The following is an 11,879-nucleotide window of genomic DNA, read 5'->3' as shown; positions in this document are numbered from 1 at the left end:
GGTGGCTCATGGTTAAAGCCTCTGGGTTCAATTCCCAGTACCCCCCCCCCACCAAATACAAATAAATAAATAAGTTCATTCTAATTTGTGATCTTCCCAACATAAAAACTACTAAATGACTAAAATGATCTATTTATATCAACATACAAACATACATTTAATGATCAACGCCAGTCTCAAAAGTCTTAACTCATACTCCATGAACTTTCTAGAGATCATTTTTATTTTCCATGAAACAGGGTTAATATAAATTCTTTGTCAATATACTGGGTGTATATTTTTGTGTTGATGATTAGAACAGCTTAGATAGCAGTTCCCTTCATTCTTTACCTTCGCATGTAACTCATCTTTAAACTATTAATATAGTCCTCTTTTTACTTTATAATACTTTATTGTTTTGAAAAGAGCAAGCTCTAACATGCCAAATATCTTAAAACTCACAAATTCAGCAAATATCTTATTTCATGTGAGACAAAAAAAAAACTATATTCCACTTTAGTCAGTGAGAGTACTCTTTGTACAGAGCAGCCAGTCCACAAGTAGCAGTGGTTACTGGCAAGTCTTACCTTGCCATCTGTGGTGGTATTGATCCTGTAGTGATACACACGCCCCTCATACCTGAGCGAGATGGACAGCTGCCCAGGGCTGCTCTCACTTTCTCGCACCAGGAAACTGCCATTGATTAGACTGCTGAGTAGATACTCGGCTGCACTGCGTGATACAGGCCCATGGTACCAGGAATGTTTTTCCAGGCTATTTACTGGGGTGATATAGTTGCTTGGCACCCAACCCTGTCCATTCTTAGAACGAACTTCACTCCACTCGCCATTCTGGTTATAACCAAGAACTCGTAGCTTTTCACCTAACCGTGAAGTAATCACAGAACAAAAGAAAAGAGAAGACTTTATTTCAAACCAATGCAGTGTATTGTCAAACTTGAAACTCACTTAAAAAGAAAATAAGAACTTTGATGGCAAGATGTTTTGTAAATAACAAAAGCTGGCCATGTCCTGATTGATCTCTGATTTGTAGCTTGAACTATAAGAACAGAAATTATTTTCTGGCATTTATTACAAAATTTTAAAAGTTTATAAAACCCCTTAAAAATATTCCCAAGGACCTCTATGGTGCTAAGAAACAAAAAAGACAGAACAGTTACTCAACTGGCTAGAAAATGATAGTGCAAGAAAAATAAAATTCACTTTCCCTCAAAATAGCTTACTATGATAATGATAATCAAGAATTAGAGGTAAGAGGGGCTGGGGATGTGGCTCAATCGGTAGCGTGCTCGCCTGCGGCGTGCTTGCGGCCCGGGTTCGATCCTCAGCACCACATACAAACAAAGATGTTGTGTCCGCCGAGAACTAAAAAATAAATATTAAAAAATTCTCTCTCTCTCTCTCTCTCCCACTCTCTCTTAAAAAAAAAAAAAAAGAATTAGAGGTAAGATGTGAAATACCAAGTTGCTTCTAAATATCATTTGGCACCAAGGCAACAAAACTACGGATATAAACAAATTAAAAAAAAAAACAAAAACACAAGAACAAAGAGTTTTCAGCAATGTTTTCTCTAAGAAAACTAGGAGAGCAGGAGAAGGCAGAGAGGACTCCCAAAGCACAGCTACTTCCAGGATGGTATACTTTCCCAATATAGCTACGGTTTCCCTCCTACTCTCCACAAAGAATGAATCCCCTATCTTTTCCTCTAAAATTAGTGTATGGAAAAGGAAGATGACTTTGAAGATGGAACCCAAACTCTAAGTCACTTAGTGAATCTTTGCCACCTATTTCCATGTTCTTGATTTCTCTAGTAAAGTTGTAACAAAAAACTTAGATTTTTTTTAATTTTTGCATTACAATTCTTAATACACCATTATAAACTTAAGATTTTAATGTACATTTTGTCCCTATATTTTCAGGTATAGATTAGAAGTGTCTTTGGCAAAACAGGGACGGTAAAAAAGATACCATTATTATTTAGGTAATGTATAAGTATTACTAATATATAACTCTATTTATGTACAGGTATTTAGTAATGCATAAAAGTTAATCTAATGAATTCTTGTAGTGCCTTAGACTCTTATCTCTAACAGATGCAAGGCTTTCTATACAGAGTTCACTCCTACTTTCTGAGGGTCAAAAATCAGAAGGATGCCAAATCAGTCTCATGGCCCAGAAGTTTCCAGTCAAAGGCTATTGAAGAAAAATTCAAAATAATTACTCTGGTAGCCATCTATCTTTTTCCAGTGACCTCCAGAAACTTTTACCATAGCATAACTTTGTAGCCCCTACTATCTTACCTGAAACACCTATATGGGAAGAAAAACACAAAAGCACATGTATACACACGCATGGGTATATAATATACATACAATGTACACAGACAAAAGTGTGACTTTTGTGGCAGTGGACATGCACGAGTGCACAGATGAATACTAGCCAACTATATTTCTGTACTTATAGGAAAACTTGTTGCCCTGCTGCTTTTCTATATTAGTCCACAGAACTAGAAGACCAAGTTTTGTGTATTTTCATATTGCCCCTTCCTTAAATAGAACTGGTAATTACAGACCATCATAATTAGGATACAAGCATGACAGGTTTGTTTGTTTTTTTTCTTTTTGGCAGTTAGGAGAATTTTCAACTCTAGAAATTTTGACTACCATAAAAACTGGGCCTATTGGCAGAGAAATTCTAAAAAGAACTTTCTTTTCTTTCCTTTCTTGAGACAGAGTCTTGCCTGTTGCTTGGGCTTGTCTCAAGGTCTGGGGCTCAAATGATCATCTTATCTCAGTGTCACTGAGTAGCTGGGCTATAGGCAGGCACTGAGTTCAGCAGAATTCTTCTTTTTACTGTAAGCAAAGTATCACCTTCAAAGAAGAAGGAACTAGCCAGGCACACACCTGTAATCCCATCTACATGGGAGGCTGAAGCAGAGGATCCCAAATTGCAGGGCAGCCTGGGCAACTTAGCAATACCATGCCTCAAAATAAAAAATAAAAAGGACTGGGGATGTAGCTCAGTGGCAGAGCACCCCTGGGTTTAATCCCCAATACCAAAATACAAGGGAAAGAAAGATAAGAAAAATCTGACATTTCATGGATTTTAAGAGAAACTACTCTTGGCCACAGATAAAGGGAATCCCAGTCCTTAAGCAGTAGACTAGCAGCTTCTCTAACTCGTAAATGAGAAATGAAGACTTTCTATATGGATGTTCCCTTGGTGACTGCGCTATCTTGGAAAATACTGACAAGAAAATTATACGAAGGAAAGAATGTATTAAGTCACTGCTTTGCAAATTTCTCCACTGAAGTACTGGAAAAGGTAAAATAGAATGCAATGTTGCCCAAGAGACTATTGGACAGCAGAATATTTCTTTGACGTCCTTTATTTTATCCCCAAACTTTATGTAATATTTTCCTTCAACACATAAATACAACCTCCACACACATATCCATATTGTCACCAACCTGCTCCTAAAACTACCCAAAATCTTTTAAGTTGATGCCAGGAAAGAATGCACTTTTACATTTACTGTGCCTCTGAAAATTCCTGAAATGTGCTAATATACAATCATACCCACTCTGGGACATACCTATACCTCAGTTTGAGAAACTCAGTTTTAAGGATTTCTGCTTCTGATGAATGAGATTAGATGTTAAGAATTAATGTCTTTAAAATTTTTACATAAGCAGTAGACTAGCGGTTGCTCTAACTGGTAACTGAGACTTTCTATATCGATGTTCCCTTGGTGACTGCGCTATCTTGGAAAATACTGACAAGAAATATAAGGGTAGCATTCCTCAAATGGGGAAGGGCTGCCTTCCTTACAGATGGGTGACCTTCCTTGAGTGGGGACAGGCTGCCTTCTTGGAATGACCACTCCCATTTAATTCTCCATTCTGAAACTTGTAACGAAGAGGCATCTGTTTGACAAATAATCATTTAAGTTCCAATTTTATTTAGTTAAAAATTATCCTGAAATACATTTTCCCCAGTGGGAGCCTTTATAGATTCAAGAGGCAAGAACAAACTTAGATTTTAATATATATGTGCACATACATATATGTATACTTATATATTACGTACATAACATATACAGTACAGATTTCTGAGAATTCCTAAGGTGCTTTAATTCGGTTTTATCCTTAATAAACCCTAAAAAATAGAGTTACACTTTATAGGGCAGAACTCTTACACAGCTAAAAAAAGGAACAAACCAAAAGTATCTGGGCCCAAATCAGCAAACTAATTATAGTCAGTGGCAGAAGCCAGACAGTCTCCTTTATTTCTTAACCACTAATAGAAACTGGATGTTCTATAGAAGCCTCACCTTTAGTGATGCTGAGTGTGTTATCACCACTCGCTACAAAATCATAAAGTGCAACAAAGAGATTAGGGTCACTCTCAGTGGCTCCAAGCAAGTTCTCCTTGGAACTCCACCTGATAGCTTCGTTCAGTGCCTGGGATTCAACATCACAACCATAAGGGCGGTGCAAAGCTTCTGAAAGACACAAAAAGGGAAAAGAATTCACAATGAGTTCCAACAGCTGAAAATTCATTTGAATTCAGTACATACACATTATTTCACTTGCTGGCCTATACTGACAACTCCAAAGAGAGACAGAACTGTACAATTAATGGAGTCATGAAGATGAGCAATTAGGCACTGTGTCTTCTGAGTATTAGACATAGAATTACTTCTTGAAATGGTAACAAGATAGAGAAAGGACCACAAAATGAGAGTTTAGCTCTGATTTATATGCATGCACCAAAATCAGATATGGCATAGTTTTCTTAAAATGTAAAAAAGAAAGCTCAGAAAGAAGAGGCTCCTACCTTTAAAAAACACACAGCATATTTTGTTGTGGTGATGGCTTTAAATAAAGAATAGTTATGTTTTATAAATTCTAAACTACACTTCTTCCATTACTCTTTCCAAAGAAATCAAACTATAGGAAAAAGAAATATTTCAGAAATATAGAAGTATTGAATAAATCCAGACCTTTCATTATGTATAAAAATTACAGAAATAATGCTTTCAGCAAAATAGTCCCAAATTTCTGCAAAATGAAAGAAACATGTTTTGGTTCAATACAAAGTATTCTTGACATTTCAAGCAATCTTTTTAGGTAAGAACAGTTTGTAACTGTTCATGGTTTTAATGACTTAAGAAACCCTCTAATTTCTTTTCCTGAGCATATATCTGAAAAATATTGATAATTTAATCAGTGAATATTTATTGAGTTTCTAACATGTGCAGTGGTTGAAGCCTAGTAAGACCGGTTTCTTCCTCAAGGCTTTATAGTTCCTAATTTATTCATACACATAGACAGGTGATACCTATATTGTCTGAAAGATCACCTGTCTCACAAAGCCCAGATTGGCTATGCAAAAAATAATTGTTCTTCCAAAATTTTCTAGATTTCTGGGACTGATTTTAGTGGCTGTCTGCAAACCATCCAATTGTCTGTCATAGAACAACATTTTTGTATTAAGTTTCTCCTGACTTTTAATTTAAAATTATTTTTTAACATATTTGAAGGGAAAAACCTTTAAATCTGTGGTTTTATTTTGTTTCAAATCCATTCTTCTTTCCATCTCTACTTCCAAGACCTCGTTTCAGATCCCCAACATCTCACCTGGACTGTTGCCTCCAGTCTTGTCTCCCTCAAATCCATCCTCCACACAGCTGGCAAAGTGATCTAGTTAAGACAAAAATTTGACCACATCACTCTTCTTAAGCCACTTCAAGAGTTCACCATCAAGCTGAAGTCTCCTTATCATGCATGGCCTTTGAGACCTTTCACAATTAGTAGATGGTTGAGATCTACTTCTCCAATTTTGTCTCTCCCCACTCCACACCTCACATTTAACATATGCCACTCTACTTCCCACCTCTTGGTCTTTGTTGAGTCCTGTACACCTAGAATGGGTTCTCATTCTACTTTCTTCTGACTAGCTGACTTCTCATCTTACCACACTTAGTTAGCTCCCCTAGAAATCTATAACTTTCCCTAGGAAACCACACACCTCTCTATGCTTTCAAAACCTGACATTTGTCCCATCAATCACCTCCATCTATGTCTATTTCCCACACTTTACAATGGAGACTCCTTAAGGATAAGAACTGAATCTTCTTCCTGTCTAGTTTTCATAATATGTATTCAGTAACTATTAGCTGAATGAATTGCTAACTTACACAAAAATATATGACAGGAAAGAAATGAATTTTAATCTTAAAATCACACTAAACAATGTTTCATAACTATCTACATGATATTGACAGAAATTCCTACTGCAGGCCGGATCTGTAATTATCTAAAGAGTGGCATAGTTTCACTTCATCACATTCATTTCTTCTCTGAAAAGAAATGTCTGAATTTCTAGAGTTCAATTTTGTTTTGTATTAAAAGTATTATGATATGGGCTGGGGATGTGGCTCAAGAGGTAGCGCGCTCGCCTGGGTTGCGTGCGGCCTGGGTTCGATCCTCAGCACCACAAAGATGTTGTGTCCGCCGAAAACTAAAGAATAAATATTAAAAAAAATTCTCTCTACCTGTCTCTCACTCTCTTTAAAAAAAAAAAAAAAGTATTATGATAGACTTAAAAGGTATGTTCAGGTGTCCCAAAAAGTCAATTTAAAGCAAATACTTGCTCCCTGTTTAAACAAAGTTACAATGAATGAAACAGTTAAATTATATATAAGATAACTAATTTAGGATTACCAAATAAACAACAACAACAACATATCATAAGAAACATTCTTTGAAGTGGTCACATGTACTATATTTTTATTTTAATGAAAAAATTACTTGCTCTAGCAGACGTTCCACTGGATCACAAATGCCAGTCCTTCATTAAAATCAAAAGCATTGTCCAAAAAAAAAACATAGTAAATATTCACTTTTATCAATTTATTAGGGCCACACTAAATACCCCAAGATCCATACTGATAAATGATTTTGTCAGAAATAATGTGATAACACATTACAATGTTTTGTAATTATTATTGTCTAATAATTATCAAAGTACAGTTTCAAATACACTTCATTCTTTTTAGATAGAAGCTGCCTGTTTGAAATTATATAAAAATCTCACCCCTGGAGAACTTTTCTATCATCAATGACAAGGTTAAAGATACTGTAGTATTAAGCAGACATTGTAGCCAACTTAAATCCTATTAGGACAAAAACAGCAAATGCTATACATTTATACCTAACTTTGTGAAACCCAGCATATTAAAGTTTAAGATTAGGGCTGGGGATGTAGCTCAGTAGTACAGCACTTGCCTAGGCCAACCCTTGCACCTCACCCCCCCCAAAAAAAGTTTTAAGATTTACAAAACTAGTAACTTGTGTGAACATTTACTATATGCTAGATATTGTGCTGGATTTCAGAATAAGACTAGAAATCTCTAATAACACTGTTCAACTTAATATACAAAACCACTCTCTATTCTCCCCACCACGACCGCAAATCTGTTTTTCCTACAGAATTCCCATCTCAGCTGATGATAATTTCATCTTTTCAGGTGCTAAGGCCAAAAACGTTGTAATCATTCATGACTTCTTTCTTGCTCACACATACCACATCCAATTCACTCAGAACTTCTATTGGTACTCCCTTCAGAAATATCCAGTCTATCCATCTCTCACTCACCCTTCTCCACTACCACCATCCTGTTACAATAATCATCTATCACCTAGATTATTTCATGAAGCTACTGATTTCCATGCTTCTATATTGTCTTCCTATTGTTTGTCAACACACCAGTTATCTCTTAATGCATAAACCAAACTGTTTAAAACTCTTTCAATGGCTCCCCATTTTAGAGTAAAAACCAAAACCCTTAAAGAGACTATGAGGTCCTTCACTCTGTGTCTTGTGCAGTTCATCTCTTAACTACTCTCCCCTTAGTTTATATCATTCTGACCACTGGCCTCCCTGCTATTATTTAAACATGGCAGACACACTCCTGCTTCAGGATCTTTGTGCTGGTTTTCCTTCTGCCTAAACACTTGTCCCCATGACATTTTACTCAAATATTACCCTTTCCAGTATGGCATTTTCTGATTACTCTATTTTAAAGTGCAACTATTCCTAACAACACTTTCAGATCTTCCACATTTCCTTTCTTGATATATTTTTCTCCACAGCTCTTACTACCAAACATATAATTTACTTATTAATTACTATATTTATGCATATCATCTAACTTCCCCTACTAGAATACAAGTTTCATGAGGACAGGAATTTTCTGTTTTGTTCACTGAACAGTGAATGCCAAACAGTGCCTGTATATAAGAGGTTTCAAAAAAGAATAAATCATGTAGACTGCCATACTCAGAGGATGCTATAAGAGGACAAAATATAAAACAAAACTCTGGAGTCAGGCAAGGTTTCAGACTTTAAATTAAATAAGCATTTAAAATGGATGAGTAAGAATTCTGTACTGATGACTGTCAATGTGCAAGGACATGTTCATAACATGTGACTCATCTGTCGGGGAAGGAACTCCAAGGCCAAGGGAAGATTTTTAAAGGCAAAGTTAGCTTCTTTAAAACCATGTTATTTAGCCAGGTGCAGGGGCACATGTCTATAATCAGGAAACTGAGGCAGGAGGATTTCAAGTCCAAGGCCAGATTCAGCAATTTAGCAAGACCCTGTCTCCTAAAAAGAAAAAAGACTAAAGATGTAGCTCAGAGGTGGAGTGTTCCTGGGTTTAATTACTAGTACTAAAAAAAAAAAACAAAAGAAGAAGTTATCTGACAAAAGGAGAAAACAGGATAAGACCCACAACACAATGTAACATAAATTTTAAAATATCTAAAGGTCAAACAATACTACATATTTCTTAAATATACAAATCAATAAACACAGGATAAAAAATAATTTTTTTTTAGGCAAAAATACTAAAAGAACCACCATTTGGAAAACAAACCTTTTCATTTCCTACCACCCCCTCTTCCCATCTCTGATTTTACGGTCCTTCTGGCTGAGTCAAAAGATCTTCCTTCCTTCTTTTCTTCTTTCTTCCCACTCACTCTTCTGTTCTCATAGAACTGAGGGTCAATTTCCTGCAAACCAGTCTACACAGGATATCCCACTGAAATCCCATCCTACCTACTGGTACCAAACAAAAAGATAACTTTTTTAAAGAAAAGAAATTCAACATTTTTCTGGGGACGAGAATGAACATGTATTGAATCACAGTGTTAGAAGAAAGAAATGGAGAAGAATCAGCTAAGGGTTAATGCAAAACCAAAATGAAACAAAAGCCTGTGGGCAAAGCAAGTAAAGTCAGTGGGCCTAGTCTGTGGCACTTTCCTCATCAGTTAAGATAGACATGTCTGGATGATTCAGATGTACTGCTCAAGCCTCAATGGAGATGTGTAGGCTGCGAAGTTTCATTTTTGAACAATGTGAAGTGACTGCTATATACTAAGTTAGATAGCAACTGAACTAATCTTCTAGTTAATTACTGCTATAGAGGTAGATGATGGACTTAAGACAAAACATTAGAAAACTGAATTTTACTTATGTATGTAAAGGAACCAAGTGGCAGAACTATTTTATGACAATTTTAAAAAAGGAATTTTGTTACTTCTTTCTTTCTCCATCCCCTACGCTCCTTGTTTTTTCCTTCAGTACTAGGATGTTGGGACTGAACCCAGAGGCTCTCTAGAACTGAGTTACATCCCCAGCCCTTTTATTTTTTTCTTTTGTGAGACAGGGTTTCAATAAACTGCCCAGACTGGCCTCAAACTTCTAGTCCTCTTGTCTCAGCCTCCCAAGTCACTGGGCTATAGGTATGTGCCACTGCACTGGGCTTTGTTAATTTTTTTTTAAATTTTATTTTAGTTGTAGATGGACACACTATCTTTATTTTGTTTGTTTTTATGTGGTGCTGAGGATCGAACCCAGTGCAAGTGTTCTGCCACTGAGCCTCAACCCCAGCCCTATTAACTTTTTTCTATTGATAAATGTGCAATATACAACAAAAATAAAGCAAAACAGCAATAATAGCTTGTTCAAAATAAATTACCATGATTAAACAAGTTAAAACCTAGAATAATAAACTCACAGAGAAATCCGAAACTTTTTTATACCTTTGTTTTATTTTTATTTATTTTTATGTGATGCTGAGGATCAAACCCAGTGCCTCACATGTGCCAGGCAAGCACTCCTACCACTGAGCTACAACTCCAGCCCCAGTAATCTGAAACTTAATGCTTAATTTTATAAAAACACTTCCAACAATTAGTTATTCAATAACTCTTTATCAATTTTATTAGAAATTTGTCAGGTAGTAACTGGAAAAATTAAAATACAAATTTTTCAGTTTAGGTAGTTTCAAGTATTTTAAAAACCTTTCTCTTCACAGAATTCTATTTCACCTGACTGTATTCTCTACAAGCTAAGAATTTTAATCTCTTTTAAAAACTAAGTTGGATAAAGTATTCAACAGTTTTTAACACAGCTTAAGTTCTTCACATCAAGACATATATACATCTTTGTATCATAAAATATCATTTATATATTCTTTCATTTGCTAACTACTCAATAAATATTCAATAAACATTACACTATGAAATACTAAGAAAAAAAGCAACATAAACCTTTACTGACAAAACATGCGGATGATAACAATAGCAGGTAAGATTAATTTTTTAATATCTCCACACTTGACTCTTGTGGTTATCCACCCTTTCTCCAACTACCAACTCTGACCCATACCTGTCAAGTTGCGTACAGCAGATCCTGAGGCCTCACTGCACAGGCAGCAAAGTGATGTGTTCTGATCTCTGCCATAACTATTAGGTGGAAGCAGAACTGTCCCCAAGACCATGCCGCTGGTCAGAAGCACAAAGTTAAACTGCTCTATGTAAAGAGGAAGTCTTAGAATTCCACTCTGACAGGCAACACCACATGCATGTGACATTTACTCATGTACTCAGTGGCCAGAGTTAACCAATAAGAGGATAAACACTCACAACTCCCAAAATGGGTGGAGGGTAGCCTAAAGGAAAATGTCTTGTAATCAGCACAAGACTAAGTCAGAATCGAGTTACTTCTGAAAGTTCTGGGAATATTAAATGCAGAAATGTGTGTGTGTGTATAAAATAAAAACACAAGGCTATTTTCATCACACATGTGAGTAACATACAGCTTCGTAATAAACTAAGTTATCAGTTCATATAGGAAGGTTTTCATTTCTAAGGGTGATGAGGTAAGACTGCAGAGAAATGTTTCCTTGGAGAAAATCTGTTTATAATAAAACACTAAATACATTTTTAAAAGAGGAAACGCCTAACAAGACTCATCTTTTACATCACTCAAGTTAGCTCAAGAAACCACAATTTCAAAACCAAAGAAATAGTTACTATCTGATTCATAGCCCAAAGCCAGGAAATAACTGCCTCCACTAACATTTTTGGCTCTATAGCTTACTACAGGTTAAAGAATAGCATGATTATATTGAAAAATTTTCAGTGTTAAAACTTTCAAAAACAAAGCCTAATCTTTGTTAATAATAGAGGAAGAAAGTTAAATAAAATTTAAGAACTTGAAAATAAGAGTGTCTTACAAAAAACTAGTAAAATCTATAAATAAGGGATGACTTTAATGATATGATCTACAAAAATACTACAAGGGTGTTTATAACTGTGTAGCTGAGAACACTCACTGATTTAATATCTATCAAGCACTTACTATATACATCAGCACTATTCTAGATCAATAAAAAATAATAAGGTAAAATTATAGACAGCCAGACTGAAGTAGCAATAAAGTAAAACATAAATTATAATTTAATATTATTATATGTAGGTAATTGTTAACAGTTTAAAAAAAAAAAAAAACAACAAAGCTTGCCAG

At 35.5% G+C, this 11,879-nt stretch overlaps 1 protein-coding gene across 5 annotated transcripts in view; it reads right to left on the bottom strand.

Moving 5' to 3' along the window:
• Window positions 1–11,553, bottom strand: part of Abl2 (ABL proto-oncogene 2, non-receptor tyrosine kinase) — a 34,075-nt gene extending 22,522 nt beyond the window's left edge. Inside the window, exons 1-4 of one of the 5 annotated variants that reach the window (XM_048809947.1) lie at window positions 10,740–11,553; window positions 5,642–5,704; window positions 4,333–4,503; window positions 567–862 (exon numbers count right to left, since the gene is read on the bottom strand). In XM_048809947.1, coding sequence (XP_048665904.1) covers window positions 567–862; window positions 4,333–4,503; window positions 5,642–5,704; window positions 10,740–10,944 — 735 coding nt within the window. In that variant the 5' untranslated portion in view covers window positions 10,945–11,553. The remainder of the gene's footprint in view (window positions 1–566; window positions 863–4,332; window positions 4,504–5,641; window positions 5,705–10,739) is intronic. The other 4 variants (XM_015491754.2, XM_015491755.2, XM_048809946.1 and 1 more) reach the window with 4 other exon arrangements.
• Between the last annotated feature and the right edge of the window lie 326 nt (window positions 11,554–11,879).

This window comes from Marmota marmota, unplaced genomic scaffold (genome assembly GCF_001458135.2).
Source record: "Marmota marmota marmota unplaced genomic scaffold, marMar, whole genome shotgun sequence".
In the NCBI taxonomy this organism is placed as follows: Eukaryota; Metazoa; Chordata; class Mammalia; order Rodentia; family Sciuridae; genus Marmota; species Marmota marmota.
The sequence above is the reverse complement of the archived record's forward strand: the minus strand, read 5'-3'. Positions and strand labels throughout refer to the sequence as shown.